The 19,745-nt window shown below is 37.6% G+C and overlaps 1 protein-coding gene across 1 annotated transcript in view; it reads left to right on the forward strand.

The window, feature by feature from the left end:
* The first annotated feature begins 5,577 nt into the window (after positions 1-5,577).
* LOC137246167 (uncharacterized) overlaps positions 5,578-19,745 on the forward strand; it is an 81,830-nt gene continuing 67,662 nt past the window's right edge. The window contains exons 1-7 of the mRNA XM_067777250.1: positions 5,578-5,703; positions 5,771-6,022; positions 6,436-6,543; positions 9,305-9,402; positions 9,487-9,639; positions 10,535-10,666; positions 10,741-10,977. Coding sequence (XP_067633351.1) covers positions 5,578-5,703; positions 5,771-6,022; positions 6,436-6,543; positions 9,305-9,402; positions 9,487-9,639; positions 10,535-10,666; positions 10,741-10,977 — 1,106 coding nt within the window. The remainder of the gene's footprint in view (positions 5,704-5,770; positions 6,023-6,435; positions 6,544-9,304; positions 9,403-9,486; positions 9,640-10,534; positions 10,667-10,740; positions 10,978-19,745) is intronic.

Below are 19,745 nucleotides of genomic sequence, written 5' to 3' on the forward strand. Positions count from 1 at the left end.
TGCTTTAATCAAAGTTTATATTGAAAACCTTGGAAACAACTTAAATCTAATTAAATTGATAGAATAGATTTTATAAGTATCGAAATGTAAACGAATGCAGTGACGCAAAAAAACAAAAATTTAGTCGTTTCGAAAGTGTGCAGTCTACCAATTTTATGCAACTATCACACTTCTGTTTACACTCTTCAATTTTTAAAAATTCACACGAAACTCGATCAGTGGAAACCATAATGCAAAAAAAACAAGGTAGTTCCACTTTGACGTATTTGACATAAACTGCGTTAGTTGTCAGAAATACAATTTATTAAATGCTGAAAAAGCCTGGGGATGGGTACGAAGATTATCCGCAGATACCAATAGAATGGAAAATCTTTGTTTGTATAGATGTAACAATACATTTTAAAAATTTCCAGACACCTTTTTTTTGGATCAGAGCCTTGGATGGTGTATTAAAACCACACCGAACCCTCCTCAATTGTAAAGAGGAGTTACATAGCTCGACGCTACTTTGAAGGGCATTAATCTTACAATGCAACATGCAGTACAACATTTTCTTCGCCTTCTTGTTAATTTAGAGGACGGATGTATGCGACGCACCTTTAAATGCAGAATCGGTATACTACTGTTCTGATTCTGCTACCGGTTTGGCGTGTCCTTAAATTTCACCACACATTGGATTCAGGCCTTGCCTTCGAAGGTTGGAAAAAGTCCCTTCACCTATTCCAAAGTGCCTATATTGCTCGGCGTCATCAACTTAACTCCATTGTACCTGCTGAATCGAAGAGTGGTAGCCGTTTATTTGGTTAGTCCCAACAGTTAACGCCAGTCATGAACTCGGTGCTTCGTCGATTTGTTCATCTTCTTAGTGACAATGAAGCAGCAAACGTTTTGTTCTTTTAGAATCTGTGAGTAAACCTAGTTGTTTTGTTACCTCCCTTTAATATAAGGGCCGTTTAAACTTGACGTAGCCATATCCATATAAAACAGCTGATCCAACCAATCTTATGGAAATCAATGTAATTCGTCAATGGTGCCATACCATAACGCCCTAGCCATAACCATGCCATAGCCAACCAACTTAAGGTAAGGCCAACTTAACCTCGCATGGTGAGTGAGAGAACGGCTCTGTTCAGATACCGCGAAATGCACGCATTCTAGCCGCCCAGGTACATAGTTGGACGCTCTGAAGTTCGGATAAGCCCTCAAACCAGTGACAAGCTGGCAGCCCTAGTAATGGCTCAAGATCAAATCGTAGAAAAGAAGCCATGTGGTCTGTGATAACATCTTTTAAATTATGAATCGTGAACAACTGTTTGGATTTTGATTTTTACATTTCCACATTTTGTTGTGTGTTGTTGTGGACTAGCAAGTGTATAACTACACATTTTATTTATATATTGTAAAAATATACTACATCAGTTTGAATGTGATGATGCTAAGCTATTTGCGTAAAATCCTGAACGGCCTAATAACTTAAGTAAAAATTTCAAGAAAATCGTAATTGCTACAAACTTTGTAAAAATGTTGCCTTTTTTGTTTATTTTTCATGATTTTCTTACATATTTGTTTCATATGAACTTGAGTAGTCTAAACGAAATTGGGGGGTGCCCTGGTCCTTAATATATTCTTTGGATTTTTCACTTTCAGATGATATTTTTTCTTTTTTCTACCTGAAAATCAGTATATTCTGTTGACTAGGAGGTGTCAGGCCATGAATTGTGGTAGCCCTAAGCTAGGAAGAGTAACCCTGCAGAAGAAGCATGGTGCAAAACATTTAGGAGTAACTCCAGCCGACAAATTTTCGAAGACTCTCGATGAGGACATTTACAGCGATTTTGAAGCCTACCCTCCACTGGGGAGTCCTTGTTTGGGTATGCTGATTACTAATAAATAGTATAACAGAAGCTGTGAAAAGCACCCCGACAGCAGCATTGCATACCATTCTGCACATCCACCTTGTAGATCTAGAGTGCAAGAAAATAGCGCTTACAAACGCAACTAGACTTAATGCATAAGGACGGAGTGCTCGCAGGCGATCGCCCATAATAGAATGCCGTTATTTAAAATTGGGGGGAAAATTGCCTAATCTTGTGCCTGTGCTTCGATGGGGATCTTAGAGCCACATTAGAGGTGGCAGGTTGGCGCAAGATTGCGGAAAAGGCGGAGGATACGATAGATTTGTAAACAAATGGTTCTAGACTAATGAATGGGATATAGTCTGGGGTTTCCTGTTCTGAAAAAAAAACAGGGACTGTATTACGTTTTACGGCCCTTGATCGATACTCACTTTTTAAATCACAATAGCTCTGAAATTGTGTATTTGATTGATGACATATGCGAACCAAGGCGACTTCATGTATAGACTCGCCTTGTATGCAAGATTTAAATTAGAGAGAAACTTTGGTGGAGAACGAAACGAAGAAGGAGTGGAAAGATTCTGCGAACTTGGTTCTTATCTGCACATGGTGCAGATTGATGTCGGCTTATAACATCGAAATTTACGGGTTTCTATGCATCGGTGACCGAGTCCAGAGAATTAAAACACAGGGACTATACTGGCTATATTTTGCGAATAAAATATGATGCTCCGGTATTCTTATCGGAACCCCCCTAGGCAAGCACTACGCTGGAAAAACCAGTACATAGAACCGATTGTTCTTTCTTCAGTTTTCCATAACAACAAAATAGAATAAAAATTTAATAAGAATTATTTAAAAAAGTGTATAACTCATGGAACTCATGAAATATGACAAATAAAATTAGCAAAAACAAAATAAAAACTGAATAACTAAGAACCTTAAGCAAATAAATATCTCGTGAATGTTATTGAAGTGACAAACGTAAAAGTTAAAAGGACGTACTACAAATAAATAGTGGCACACCTTTTGGGTTGGAATATTTATAAAACATACATACATACATATACATATATGTCTGAACATCCATCAAAAGTCAATAGATAATGAGCCCATACGAGTGATATTTCAATTGATTATACATACATATTTAAACTAGTAGGACTTGCATACATACACAGATATGAACATTCTGCATTTGTATTTATCACGAACATTCGTATGCATAGTCAAACATTTGCACCAATCAACATTGATGATGTTGGATTAGTTGGACAATCTATTTGTACATATCCACAAACAAAAACCTTAAACTTGCACCGCTAACCATAAACATATTCACGCTTTATTTAAGCACGTCTGTTTGCCTCATATGGACGTGAGAACTTGGATGTGCTATGGGCTAAGAATAAGGTCACACAAAACACAAATAATGAATTTTTACAGACGTTATTAAATAAAATTAACATAAACCTTCTATTCGGGGGTTGCAAGAAGTCTTTGAGCCAACCATACACAAATTTCAAGAGTTTTAGCTCTGGTATCCAAAAAGAGATTGTCGCGTATAAAAACTCTAACATTTGTACCAACACTTTAAAACGTCGCTAAGACGCTTATAGAAAACCATAATTGTACTTATTCCCCCATTAAAGGCTTTCCTAAACAATTACCTACTCAGTCCACAGAAGCTCTTGTTGCCAAGAATGATTATCCTTTGGACTACCAGCTTGGCTATATTTTTCGTGTTTACTATCACAGCAGACTGTTATTTGCAAATTTAAGATGCGAGTTGAGGTAGTCTAATGTACGTATGTACATACATACATACATATGTATATATGTACATGCCTACAAGATGTAATAAACCTAATTAATATGTAGTGTCATTTGCACTTCATCTGTTTACAAACACATACATACACACAAGCGTATACACTAGAATTAATTCAAAGCAGACAAACCTGAAATAAATAAAAAGAAAAATGCCACATTAGTAAATTTTAAGTTAGGCTACTCATTCCTTGTTGAGGACGGCCGGTATCAATTGGGAGCACCAAGGGATCTCAAGCCTTTTTCCAAACAGATTGAAGGTCTTCTTCAGCATAGCACCAATTGGGAACACCAAGCACCCAACCAGTGATGAAGAAAGGGGGAACCTATGCTCTCGATATCCAGCGAATACTTTGGAATTTTTTTCGCTGACTATATTCATGTCAACGTAAGCTTTGTACAAGTTATCCCTAAACTTCCTCGATACACGCCGTAGTCATCATGGGAAATACTATAAAATTCAGCTTCGATATTACTTTTCTCCTTAATACATTCTATAGGGCCTGATTTTGGTTTTTTTTTTACTGCCTTCTCGGTAAAAAGTAGCACTTGCTGGCAAGCGTGATTCTTTGTTGTGTTTCTAGGCTGAATTGCTTTCGTTATTAAAGCTTGTTTCCAGTTTCGAATTTAAATTTCTCATCACCGACCCGGCAGCAAGTACATAGTCTTGTTCTCGTTCACCGCAAGATCCGTTTTTTTCACGTTTTTCCAGGCCACTTACGGTGGGCTTGTTAAGGCATGCTCTCGTAATAACTAGACTGATTGTTTCGACAATGCTATCTGCAATGGCTTCAATCTTCCTTCCAATAAGAAAGCTAATTTCGCGGTAATTGGCGTAGTTTGCGGAATATCGTTTCTAGTAGATTGGACATAAAACGCTTATATTGCAAGGGTTAGACATGCACTTGTCCGACCTCATTGACACATGTGTTATATATCTGCCGTACTTGAACAGCTGAATACGTATTTCATCGGCGCTCGCAGCCTTGTTTTCTCTTTTTTAATCGGTACATTGAAATATGACAAAAAGGAGTGAAATCTACAAATTTTTTCGGTGGCCCCTAACGGCTTGATCAGTCTACCAAAAACATCGCTAACCTAAAACGAAAATAAATTTTAAGCTGCCATTACTCATCCATTGCAATGCAACTACTAAAACTATTTCTTCTGACCGCGACTAAGACTCCTACTAAAAATGGGCCTAACAGGCATGTAACCGCGCCCACTTTTTATAAGTGTATCAAGTATTATAATATATATATATAAATAAAATTCTATGATGACTCAATACTTATCTATGGAATTTATAAAGCTACAATGCTAAAATTTTAGAAGAACAATTTCGTAAGGATGACTTAAAATTCGTATTTAAATATTTCTTTATCAGATATTAATTAATGCATTAAGGACGACCGGGTTCGTCGTTGTTCGTCATATCCAGCTCAAAGTTTAAACATTAAAAGATCCATAAAACCGCATAGCTGTCACGTGATCGAAAAATACGGTATTTGTATAGTGTTTGAACAGTTAGACAAAAGGCTTCAAGCCCAGGTCAAATTCCTGTCAGAATGAAAAGGGTTACATGATAACCGATGTTCGGAGGGTGCTTGGACTTTTTATGGAACTCTTCTCTTCCCTCTTAAACGAAGGTATCGATGTAGCCCTCAACGGTCTCAAATGTGATTAAATTTTTCGGATTTCACATTTGGTTAATTGGTCTTCTTCGCGCAAGCTAGACGTTTCAATTAAGAATAAGATAGGGAGTTTTCTCCTCAGTACTGGACATGTTACATTTACAAACCAGCCCCTTAGCGGATCGCCTTGATACATAAATTACTAAATGCTAATTATGTATGTTCTTAATATTTACAGCATCTGATTAGCAACGAAAATGGCATATTCTTCTTCCTGTGAAAGAGAAACATATACACGAAAGGATTTAGAGATTCCTAATACAATATCAGATGGTAGAAGAACAACGGTTCTACGAAGTGATGATTCAGCAGGTCTTCACAGAGTTAGTAAAGTAACTAATGGCAGTGATTTGTTTTAAACAATATATTCTTCTGATTCTAATTACATAGATCCATTCTCGTTCAAATTTGAATTTACATCACCATGAACAAGGAAATACCCTACTCCAATTTCATTTAACAAATAGTATCCAGTTTAATTCACATATTCAGCAAAACTTACAGTTGAACACCCAATTGGATAAATTGTCGGTTCGTTCGGTGAGCTCAGAGGATGTTTCGACAGCAGTTGGGGGAAAATGTTGCAGTGCTGCAGCTAGAAATCCCGCAATTAAAACTGGGCGTCGTATTCAATTGATGCAAGTAAGCCAAATAAGAAGAAAGATGAAGTGGACAGTTAAAACATTCTCAATTTCTTTTAAAATTATATAAATACTTCAAAGGGACAGGACAACATCCACCAAGTCTTTTAGCAATTTATGTGTACAATATGAGCAAAAGCTAGAAATTTTCGAAATTTGCTTAGCAAATATTGATTCACACATACACTCTTATACCAACAAACAATGGGACAATTCATTGAAACTCCCAATTGTCTCATAAATTGCTTAAACTTTTTTATGTTTTTCCTGTTTCGTGATGTGTACACTGCTAGAGCTTACAACATCAACAAATTGATTTATTTACCCATGCCATTTGAATTTGAAGTTGAATTGGTAGAAGTCTGCGACCTAAATTAATTAATGGGAACTTATTGCTTCGTTTGTTTCTTTCAGATGATAATTTTACCATTTATTCCCATACTTGCATTGATTGTTCAAACATCAGTTATCCTTCAGGAGATTCTTGAATACAGGGCAGAAGTAGCCGATATCGAAACACAGGTATGGAATAGTCTTTGGAAAGCTGCCGTGCACCTAGTTATGTACCTACGTACATATATATACATATATATATATACATATTAGGCCGGGTCGATTTGTGGGGAGGCAAAAAAATCGCCCATTGCTCTGTGAAAATCATATTCTAGGGATCAAAATAAGAAACTTTGCTGAAGGAACCATACCTCTAAAACGAATTCTGATGTCCCCCCCCCCCCCCTTTGGGTCGTAGGGGCAAATTTTGAAAAATCCCACTTTGAAATGCCTATGTTTTTTCTTTTTGGAGTTTATTTTTCTATTTAGAAATTTATTTAGTCAGAACAAATGTATATAAATGAAAAAATGAATTTAACTTAGTAATAGAAAAGAAATTAAAAAAAAAAATTATTAGAAATTAGCGTTTTTACAACCCCCTTTTAAAACCAAGGCATCACTGTGATGCATTTGCATGTCGTAAACATAGTTGTGTGGGTTTTTTATTCAACCGTTTTAAAAAATGAAGGTATCATTGTGACACAATTGCAGATCGTAAAATTGCTTGTGTTGTTTTTTTTAAGCCACCACAAGACACAGCAGGTAGAATTGAAATTGCCCCTACCCAAAAGTTCGACCCAAAGGGGGGGACATCAGAATTCGTTTTAGAGGTATGGTTCCTTCGGCAAAGTTTCTTATTTTGATCCCTAGAATACGATTTTCATAGAGCAATGAGCGATTTTTAAATCGGCTCGCCCTAATATATATGTATGTATATATATGTACATAACATAAATTTCTCTTCCAGTGTTTTAATTATACTCTGTTGAGCAAAACTTACAAATTATACTATCAAGTTTGTTGACATAACGGTAACCGTTAATGGCATAAACTAATAGAAATAAATATAAACTTCCGTATACCAAAATGATCAAGGCGAAAAAGGAAAAGCTTTTAGCTCTGTCCGTCCGTCCGTCGGTTCGTTTGTCCGTCCGTCTTTAAGCACGATAACTTGTGGTAAATTTGAGATATCTTATTGAAATTTGGTATGTAAATATGTTGGTACTCATCTCCTACCGCTATATATTATCCGATATCGCTCGGACGATTTATGTATAGTCGGCCCATGTAAGACTAACACTTTTCGAACAATAGAAAAACTAGCACGTTTCACGAACAACTGAAACTAAAATCAAAGGCACCAACGGTCTGTGTTATTTCAATAGTTAGTATTAATACCGGCGCTGGGTGAATACAATTCCACATAAATAGCAATTACATTCCTCCGTAATTGGAAATAGTAATTAATTACTTTTCTTGCAGAAAAGGAATGTAACTGAAAAACTACCGTCTTTTCGTCGACTTCGAAGCAGCCTTTTACAGCGCGAAAAGAAGCTGTTGGTATGCTGTTATGCCTGAATTTAAGTTCCCTGACGTTGAGCAACACCATCAGCTCCATAAGGATTAAGAAGGAGTCATTCGAAACCAAACGAGGCTTCACACATTATGCTGGAGAAGATAATTCTAACAGCAAAACTAAACCGTGATGGTACAGTCTATTAAAAGAGCTTACAAGTACTGATGTCAGCGTATGCTGATGACATTGATATAATTGGCGTGAACAAACGCTCTGTGAGTTATGCCTTATAGATAAAAAAGCAAAAAAAAAGTGGGTATTGTGGTAAATTAGGACAAGACGAAGTACTTGTTGTCATCCAAGAAAGAATCGGCGACTGTTAAAGGATTTTGTCTATTTGGGAACTAGCATTAACTCTTGGCAACAAGTGCTATTTTGGACTGAGTAAAAGTAAATTCCTCTCTCGACGAACAAAAATCACAATCTACAAGTCGGTCATCATTCCTGTCCTTATGTATGGCTGGGAATCATGGACGATGTCGAGAGAAGATAAGATGAGAGTGAAAAGAGAGAGTCAAAAGTTCTCCGAAAGATTTATGATCCTGTCCGTGATGCCGATGACGAGTTCGAAGGAAGTAAAATTATGCGTTGTATAAGCTTTACGCAAATATGACTATAGTACAGCGAATTAAAAACCCAAAGGCTTCGCTGGCTAGATCATGTTATGCAAATGGACGAAGACGGGGAAGAGGCAGGTGGAGGAAGACTTGACCTCGCTTGGTGCTCCCAATTGGCGTCAGTTAGCGCGAAAACAAGACTTGTTACGAAACGACCAAAATCGCTTATGCGATTAAGCGCCAAATAATGATTATGATACGGAATAGCCAGTTGCATAATGAGGCGAATGATCTCAAAATAAAGGAGCACAATGAAATACTGAACAAGCAAATCTTTTGGTATTTTTTTTTTTTTTTTTGTTGAAGAATAGAATTGTTATCATGTCCTATGCATAGGGATAAAGGAATGTTTAGGTGACTTAAATTATGAACATTTTTCGTTCGTTTGTTTCATTAGCCATTGAGTGAGCTTATAATTCTCAACTGGTTAGTGAAATATTCTAAAGACATAGTTTAAATTTTTTATCCCAAAGGGGGGTTTTTCAAAGCAAAACAAGGTGGCTCAACCCGCAGCCAATACCTTGGAGGCCCCAGTGCTCGCCCTAATCAATAAATACAAGGTGTAACAGTTCCATAGCGACCTCCTTCTCGGTACCAAAACGTGTGTGTTTCATCTTTGATCGTGGTACCATCTTTTGAAGGGGTGATACTAAAAAATTGTTAATAACGTATATACAGATCTGTGGTTGTATTAATTATTCATGTAGTGTATATTATTTGGGTATTTAATTATTTTATATTGGCTATAAATTTGCAGGTGACAATAGCAACAGATCTGGGAAAAGTTGTTACACGTTTACAACTAGAGCGATCGGAGGTATCTTTTTATATTTTTACCAACGGCAATAGAGAGCGGTATGATTATTGACCAATCCAGAAACAAATTAAACACACAAACAAACACGTTGTAATTGTATTTCTAATAGGATGATTTTTCAGATCAAATTTGACACAAAGATTCACAATAACCGATAACGCCTTAAATAATCTTACAACGTGGAATGAAGTTAGTGTGCCAACATTGCCCGATGATGATGATTTTGAGGTTATGCTTAATCGCACAGAGTTCCAAAATCGTTTAAATGAATTTAGGTATGTGTGACAATTATCTTATTATAAATTAAATTAAGTTTTTGGTGAAATGAAAGAAATTATAGTGAATTAGTATTAACATGATGTTTGAATAACAGTAATCTGAACTTAAATATATAATATTTTTGAAATTTTAAGGAAATTCAAAATTAGTGCAACTGGTTTCATTTGCGAGGTTTCCGTGTTTATAACTTTGAGTGAAATGCCTTAATATTTTCGAAAATGGCTCACCAATACAGTCGTAATCTAATGGTGGAAAACACGAAATGTCTTGAGTTCAACACGAGGTTTTGCTAAATTCGACAACTTTAAGAGCCATATGTATAAAGAAAACCAAAAATCTATACAAAATGATACTCAAGAAATGCTTAAGAAAAGTTTCATTTGTCAAATTTTCTTATCCAGTACGCATATCTGTAGAAATTTCTATTACTATTTTCTTATGGTCTTTAGGCACAAAATTACTCTGGTTTTGCTAAGAAATAATTTATTGTGCATTGTTTCAAAAGGAAAAGAGCCATTTCAAAAAGAAAACAAACAAAGTTAAAAATTTGCTAAAATCAATTAAACTTCAATATTTTATGCGTTCTGTGAGTGAATCACTATGCGCCGTCAAACGTCAGAATTTCTTGGGCGCTCCTATTTTCGTGCAAAAGAAATAAATCAAAATATTTCTCAAGCGTTTACTTAAGAGCTGCGTAGGGCCCTTTTTGTATATTTTAATAAACTGTTTATATTTATAGTTTATAACTCTGTAGCTAGTATCCTTATATAACTGATATATGTAAATACGTACATATAGCTTTTTTTAGTTTACAAACATCAACGTTTAACAAACATAAATACTCATATGTAGATATATAAAACATAATTCCTGTGTTACTTTGTAATTTAGAGATCGCATCCGATCAGAACCAGAAGATAATTCAATAACGGATGTCATGAATTGGTATACAGCTATCAACCGAGCCTTATTGCATCATCTGACTGAGCAAATAAAGGAAACCGATAACAGTGGCGTTTGGCGGTAATGAAACCTCAACCATTTCATAAAAATTATTTATTGAACTTGTAAAAGGATTTAAATATCGTTCTTATTAGCTATCTCATTGGTTTCAAAAACTTGTTAAAGAGCATTGAATGTCAAAATATTGCTGCATCTTTTGGAACTAAATATTATGGTCGTGGCTATTTGGGATTGGACGCATTCGTTTCTTTTATTCGCTACGAATTTTTATCGCGCGAACTTATAAATTCTACATTAAATTATGTGCCCAGCCTAAGGCCGATGTATATAAATTTAACTGGCACACAAAAATATAAAAAACTAAAAGCAATGTAAGTATTTAAATGTTTAATGTAATATTAATAGATGCGCTCTAATATCACTCAAAAAAGTTGAAAATGTGCCCGCCGGGTTCGAATACTTCCTGCAGATTTAAAAATAAAAACACTGTTTTCCAACACCCTGTAAAAACAGCGAAATTAAATTTTTCTTAATAACTTATTTATTTGATCATTGACTTCAATAACTGATAAATTTACGTAAAGTTGCGATATTCGTCCGAATAAATTATTAAGCCATCAGCCCACGTTCGGCTTTTATCGACGTTTTTCTGAAACTGGCATCCTTTATTCAAGCCATATATCAAAATAAAAATGAGAATAAAGTCAGAATAGGTTCAGATATCTATGTAAATAAATTACTACCTTGAGAGTACACATCGCTGCATTTACAGGGTGCCGAAATCATTTTTTTATATTTTTTGAATTCTTCATAAGATAAGTTTTCAAACCCGGGACATTGTTTACTATATAGTTTGGCAGCTTAAATTGAGATTATGTAGCGAATTGAGCGGAAGGGAGTAAAAGAATTCAATCGAAAGGAGTGGACTGAAGAACAGCAGGAAGAACAGAGTTGTATTGCCTCAATATACCCTTAGTCTTTGTATAAAAATTATAGACAAAGTAAAAAAATAACTAAATAATAAAATATCAGCAAAGAATCAAGTAGTCGTGGTTGTAATGAACAGGGTGAACTTTTAAAATTTCTGAAATATCTTCATATTGCCAAGCAATGCCTTTTTTCATGCGGATAGCCTGTCCGCGGTTATTTTAGATGATGTTTAATATGCCTATGACAGACCAACATTTAAATGCAATTTTTAATTTAGGAAAGATTTTAACTAAACAGTATTTTAGTCAGCGACTATGATTGCGCGCAATATAATTTATCCATACGGCAAAGTTGTTGTAGTTTTTTTTTTTTCTTTCCAAACCTAGCTTGAAATAAACGCTGTAATCTACCTAGCGGTTTATTTACAGTAGCTTGACAAAAAGCGGCTACTGTGTGAGATAATAATTCATAATATATTTCTTGTCCACGAAATATTTCACAACCATTTTTATCATAATCATTAATCTATTTGAAAATTTCATAAATCCGCATATGAATTCATTTAAATTTCATAAGCACTTTAAGCGGAACTTAAAAGCCTCGTCACAAAAACAGTTTTTCATATAGAGGCGTTTAACGCAATCTCATGCATTATGAGTAGATTGCACGTATTTTTATGGAGAACAGCAGATTGAGCGACACTGGCACAATCTGACATGAAAAAGTAGCCAACTTCCAAATTTTGTTGCAAGCAAAGCATAAGAAGAAAAGTTCGACATTTGCTTTGGCAAAGGCTATTTTTTATTTATTTTAAGTGAAATTATTGTTCCCTAAAAACTACAATTTAAGAAGTGAATATGACACAAAATATATTAGCTAGTATTTTTCCGGTATAGTGAGGGTGTTTATAACAGTGCTTCCCAAATTTTGTATGTGAATGGTCAAGACGAAATAAACTTTAATTGTGATGCTCCTTTATATTATAAACGCAACATCTTGCGTAATTGTGGCGATGTTATTGTCATGCATAAGATTAGGTTGAACGCATATATATGAAAAGGTTGATTGTGGCTCGGCCTTAAGTTTAGCACCAACCAAGTAAAACTAATCCATGGTTCATATTGTAACGAATATTAGCAACACTAAGGGGTACTGTCATTTCTAAGCCAATGCTAAGCAGTGACGTGAATGCACTTCAATAATTCAATCATTATGTCTACACATATGTACGTACACGCAGCCGAGAAGCAATGCACAAACACATGCAGATATCTTATCTGAGATATGCAATTATAATTGTGGAAGTGCCGCTCACAAATACACGCGCATATGAGAGCTATACACGTACATCTGTAGTTATAATTATAACAGATAACCAACTAGTAGATTCTAGAACAGAAGCGCCTACGCAACGAGGAAATCAAAGAGTATAAAAGGCAGCAATAGTAGAGGCGCTACAATCAGTTTCCATTAAGCACGCTATCTGTCGAGCAATAGAAGTGTTATTTTGAAAGTACTTGAATAAAGGCCATTTTGCATTATTAAATATTGGAGTTATTTGTTCAACAGTTTAGTGATTCGAACTTGGCAGAGGGTTGCAAATAAGAGGATTTGCAGTAAATTCGTTACAATTGGTGTCAGAAGAGGAATTGTTGAATATATTCCGAAGACTTCGAATACAACTTGGACATGGTAAAGTAGAGTGAATTGAAGATCCAGCAACTGAAGAAGGAGTTGGAGAGCCGTGGATTGAATACAACCGGCAATAAACTCGAACTTCAGGCACGACTACGAAAGGCAATGGAATTAGAGGGAATTAACGTGGAAGAGTATGTCTTTCCTCTTAATGGCGAGGAGACAACAAAAATTGAAGAGAAAAATGAAACATCGCAGACAGTTACGAGCACAGACTTGAACATGATTTTAGCCGCAATATCTGCTCATACATCGACAGTGCCATTTCAACTGGCAGAACAGAAGACATACATGGAATCGCAAGAGAACCGTATAAAATCCAAGGTGGAAGAACAGAAGGCACGTATTGCAGAAATGTCGTCAGAAATAACATCGAAGATTGAAGCACAAGAAACGTGTATTTCAGAAATGTCGTCACAAATGTCATCTCAACTGGCAGAACAGAAGACAAGTATAGCATCCCAACTGAAATCGCAAGAGACATGTATAACATCCAAGATAGAAGAACAGGAGGAGCGCTTATCATTGCAGGTGGCACAAATGTCTTCGCAGTTAGAAGCGCAGGAAGCAACGGTAACATCAAATCTGGAAGCGCAGGATGCAAAAATCGCTGAATTTCAGGCAGAAGTCGATGAGTTAAAAGGCCGTATGGAGCAGTTGCAACTAAATCGCCCAGCAGTTTCAACGAGTTATCCAAAGGTAAAAACACCATCCTTTGACGGTTCTGTTCCTTTCCAGATCTTTAAGCTACAATTTGAGAAGACCGCAACAGTGAACAACTGGAAAGCTGAAGGTAAAGTTGCCGCACTCTTCGTAGCATTATAAGGACCAGCTGCCGAAATCTTACAGACTATTCCAGAATACGAACGGAACAGTTATGGCGCATTGATGGCTGCTGTAGAACGACGGAAGCGAACACAAGAAACAGATATATCAAATAGAATTGCAAAACCGTTTCCAAAAAGCTAATAAGACTTTGCAAGAGTTTGCTTCGGATGTTGAAAGGTTGGCTCATTTGGCAAATGCGGATGCACTCGTAGAGTACACCGAGAGGGTAAAAATCCAGAGTTTTATAAATGGCATATGGGACGTAGAAACGAAGCGAGCGACATATGCAAACCCAAAACCCACATTCGCAGAAATGGTATCCCATGCACTGACTCAAGAAACAGCGTCGCTTTTGAGGAAGCCCGCATGCAAAGCTCATCGCGTGGAAGTAGAAAGGCCAGACTGGGTAGACACAATTTTGGAAGCATTAAAGGGTACGCAGCAGAAAAATAATGATGCAGTCAAATGCTTTAAATGTGGAAAGCCAGGACACATTGCGCGTTATTGCAACACCAACCCTAATAGTTCCAACAATGTGGGTGGTCGTAAACGCAGACCTGAAAGAGATGAGCAGATCCCCAAGACCAATCAATCGTTAAACTAAAGCGAGTCAGCCGCAAGGGGCGACAGCTGGCTCCCTCAATTGAACGCCCCATTATCTCTATCTCACAAATTGGAAGAAGGTCAAACAATCTTACTATCGGAGGACATGTGGATGGAAAGGAACGTTTACTGACTGTAGATACGGGTGCATCTCATTCCATCATTCGAGTGGATTTAGTCAACAAGAAGATAAGACCATTGTATGGAGCAAGATTGCGTACAGCCACTGGAGAAGACAGCACAGTTCTAGGAGAAGTAGCATGTGAAGTCGCAATTGGGAACGTCACGGTAGTACACAATTTTATAGTGGCAGAGATTGTTGATGAAATCATAATTGAAGTGGACTTTTTAATCGACCAGGGCATCAGCATCGACATGCAAGTCAAGACGATGCGATATAAGAACATGGATGTACCACTTAATTTCGGCTACGAGAGAGGCTACAGCAGTAAACGAGTGCTGGTGGAAGAGAGTCAGCAAATACCACCAAAATCAGAAGCAGTCATCTGGGCAAAGGTTGATGGAGATTGTGGGACAAACAAATTGTGGGTTGTCGAAGCAGCAAACAAATCAGCACCGAACATACTTGTAGGAAACACCCTGGCTATGACAAAACAAGATGGACGTATTCCGGTAAGAGTACTCAATGAGTTTAAGTCACCACTCAAACTGACCAAAGGAGCTATTTTGGGAAGATGCCAAGAGGCTGAAGTAGTTATTAACTGTGAACAGCTCCAGGAACACGTTTCACCTAGTAATACTGATCTTTCAAATGACATCACGGCATGGACGGAGGGGCTAGATCAATATTATCAGAGTAAGGCAAAGCAACTGCTCCTAAAGTACGCAAACATATTTTACCAGGATGGTTCCAAACCAGGCCGCACCAATGTTGTGAAACATCAAATTGACACTGGAGACGCGAGGCCGATACGTCAAGCTCCTCGTAGTGTTCCACTGGCAAAACGAGAAGTTGTGAGTCAAATCGCACAAGAAATGAGGGACAGCGGCGTCATCGAACCATCAGCTAGTCCATGGAGCTCACCTGTGGTACTTGTGAAGAAGAAGGATGGGAAAATGAGGTTTTGCGTGGACTACCGCAAGTTGAACGAAAAAGGATAGCTACCCATTGTCAAGAATTGACGACACTCTGGACTCGCTCTCTGGTACGAAATGGTTTTCCACACTGGACTTGAAAAGTGGCTACTGGCAAGTGGAGGTGAAGGAGGAATACAAAGGAAAACAGCCTTCAGCGTCGGAGATGGTCTTTGGCAATTTACAGTAATGCCTTTTGGACTTTGTAATGCACCAGCTACTTTTGAGAAACTCATGGATCAGGTATTGAAAGGACTGCACTGGAAAACATGATTGGTATACCTGGACGACATCATCGTATTGGACAAGAACTTCGATGAACATCTTAAAAACTTGGAGGAAGTTTTCCAGAGAATAGCTGGTGCTGGTCTGAAACTAAGTCCCAAAAAGTGTGCGCTGTTTAAAAAGGAAGTAAATTATTTGGGTCACAAGGTAACGACAGAAGGTATCCGTACAGCAAATGAAAAGATAGAGGCAGTAAAGGATTGGCCAAGGCCACAGAACTGACATGAATTAAGAAGTTTCCTTGGGATGTGCACATATTACCGGCGATTTGTACCAAACCTCTCCAGCGTATCCCATAGCCTCCATGGGCTTACAAGAAAAAATAAAGCTTTTGAATGAAAGAAGGAGCAAGAAGTGGCTTTCCAAACATTGAAGGAGCGGTTGTGCACTTCCCCAATGTTAGCATATCCGATTCCAGGAGCAACATTTATTCTAGATACAGATGCGAGTGGATATGCTATAGGAGGCGTTTTATCACAACTGGTCGATGGACAGGAGAAGGTAGTTGCATATTACAGCCGTTCGATTGGAAAACCAGAGAGAAACTACTGCGTTACGCGGAGAGAGCTATTGGCATTGGTAGAGTGCATTAAACATTTTCACAAATACTTCTAAGGCCAGCGATTCCGTGTCAGGGCAGATCACGCAGCGTTAAAATGGCTTCTGTAGTTCCGTAATCCGGAAGGACATGACTTTTCCATTGAGCATCGAAAAGGTAGTACCCATGGAAATGCCGATGCAATGTCACGAAGACCATGTATTTTGGAATGCAAGCACTCTTCAAAGGCTGAGGCTAAAGAAGACATTATAGATATCCGGCTAATGGCTATAACGTGTACGTATGAATGGGACAAGGAACAACTAAGAAAGTGTCAGCTAGAAGATACAGATCTGTCACATGTTATGCAAGGGCTCGAACGAAACGAAAGACCAGGCAGATAGAAGATGTCAGCAGAGAGTCCCATTGCAAAGTCATATTGGGCACAGTGGAACAGTTTAGAATTGATATCCGGTTGCTTTCTTCGAGTATGGGAGAGTGAGGATGGTCAAAGAAAAAATAAACTGATAGTTTTTCCCAGAAAGAGGATTCCTGACGTGCTCAGCGAGCTGCATAATGGTCCAAGCGGAGGTCATCTTGGAAAACGAGGACGCTCGAGAAGATTAAACAGAGAATCTATTGGGTTGGTTGCCGTCAGTCGGTCACTGAGTGGATTGCGAACTGCGAGGTTTGCAGCAGAGCGAAAGGTCCCAAAACCCGAAGTCATGGCCAGATGAAGCAATATAACTCAGGTGCGCCATTTGAAAGGATCGCTATAGATGTCGCAGATCCATTTCCTACTAGCAACTGCGGAAACAAATATGCACTGGTGGTTATGGATTATTTCAGCAAATGGCCAGAGGTATGTATACCCAATCCCAAATCAAGAAGCGGAAACTGTAGCAGAAGTGTTTATAAAGAATTGGGTTGCAAGGTATGGTGTACCAATGGAGTTACATTCTGACCAAGGCAGGAATTTCGAATCAGCTGTGTTCCATGAAATGTGTAAATCATTGGGCATTCGAAAAACACGGACAACTGCATTGCATCCTCAGTCCGATGGTATGGTGGAACGATTCAATAGAACATTGGAGGAGCACTTAAGGAAAGTAGCGGACAAGTTCCATAAAGAATGGGATACCCGCATCCCATTATTCTTGATGGCTTACCGATCAGCAATACATGAGACAACGGGTCAAACCCCTGCAAAAGTAATTTTTGGCAATGATTTTAGACTGCCAGCTGATTTGAAGTTTGGGATAGATGCCGATGCGGAGAGAAATGTCAAAAAATCCACAATTTTTCCTACAAATTGGCGGGACGCGACCTACTTGATTTGTGCCGACTCCGAACGGCATCTGCGAGGCAGATGAGTTTTCACTGAGAGCATTTCATGACAGAAATACACTCGGAGTGCTTGCCAAACACTGCCGAGGGGCGACCCCGCTTAGAAAAATTTTCTTCTAATTGAAAAACCTTATTTCTAAAATTTTGATGTTGCTTTGCCCGGGTGTGAACCCAGGGCATCCGGCGTGGTAGGCGGAGCACGCTACCATCACTCCACGGTGGCCGCCAGTAATCTATTATTTATTACCAACAAAAATGGCTAAAGTATATCTCTACATTAAGAAGTTATGGCCAATAGAAGGAACTATAAGTCCACCATAAATTCGCGCTTTTTTGCAAAGTATGCAACTTTTTTTAAAACAGAGTATTGGGAAAATGCCAATATCAAACTTTATTTTGTTATCCAATTATCCAAGTAAAAATTTTTCTGGGTGACCCGCCTTAAACATTTTGTCCCATATCACAGACAGCATTTTTTAAATTTTGATAAAAAAACAAGTAAGAAAGGCTAAGTTCGGGTGTAACCGAACATTACATACTCAGCTGCGAGCTTTGGAGACAAAATAAGGAAAAATCACCATTTAGCAAAATGAACCTAGGGTAACCCTGGAATGTGTTTGTATGACATGTGTATCAAATGAAAGGTGTTAATGATTATTTAAAACGTAGTAGGCCTTAGTTCTAAAGGTGGACCAGGGGTGACTCTAGAATGTTTTTGTACGATAAGGCTATCAAATTAAAAGTATTAATGTGGGTTTTAAAAGGGAGTAGCCCTTAGTTGTATATGTGAAGGCATTTTCGAGATATCGACCAAAATGTGGACCAGGGTGACCCAGAACATCATCTGTCGGGTACCGCTAATTTATTTATATATGTAATACCACGAACAGTATTCCTGCCAAGATTCCAAGGGCTTTTGATTTCGCCCTGCAGAACTTTTTCATTTTCTTCTACTTAATATGGTAGGTGTCACACCCATTTTACAAAGTTTTTTTCTAAAGTTATATTTTGCCTCAATAAACCAATCCAATTACCATGTTTCATCTCTTTTTTCATATTTGGTACAGAATTATGGCATTTTTTTAATTTTTCGTAATTTTCGATATCGCAAAAGTGGGCGTGTTCACAGTCGGATTTCGGCCATATTTTATACCAAGATAAAGTGACTTCAGATAAGTCCGTGAACGAAGTTTAGTTAAGATGTATCGATTTTTGCTCAAGTTATCGTGTTAACGGCCGAGCGGAAGGACAGACGGTCGACTGTGTATAAAAACTGGGCGTGGCTTCAACCATTTTCACAGAAAACAGTTATCGTCCTAGAATCTAAGCCCCTACCTAATTTCACAAGGATTGGTAAATTTTTGTTCGACTTATGGCATTAAAAGTATTCTAGACGAATTAAATGAAAAAGGGCGCATGTTCGTCATCTGATTTCGCTAATTTTAATTTAGGACACATATAGTAATAGGAGTAAAGTGCCTACCAAATTTCATAATGATATCTTGAACGACTGCCAAATTACAGCTTGCAAAACTGTTAAATTACCTTCTTTTAAAAGTGGGCGGTGCCACGGCCATTGTCCAAAATTTTTTTTTATTTTCTATTTTGCGTCATAAGGTTAACGCATCGCTTTATCCGTCTTTGGTGATGAATTATCGCACTTTTTCGGTCTTTCGAAATTTTCGATATCGAAAAAGTGGGCGTGGTTGTAGTCCGATTTCGTTCATTTTAAATAGAGATCTGAGATGAGCGCCCAGGAACCTACATACCAAATTTCATCAAAATACCTCAAAATTTACTCAAGTTATCGTGTTTACG

This window comes from Eurosta solidaginis, chromosome 3 (genome assembly GCF_040869045.1).
Source record: "Eurosta solidaginis isolate ZX-2024a chromosome 3, ASM4086904v1, whole genome shotgun sequence".
Lineage (NCBI taxonomy): Eukaryota > Metazoa > Arthropoda > Insecta > Diptera > Tephritidae > Eurosta > Eurosta solidaginis.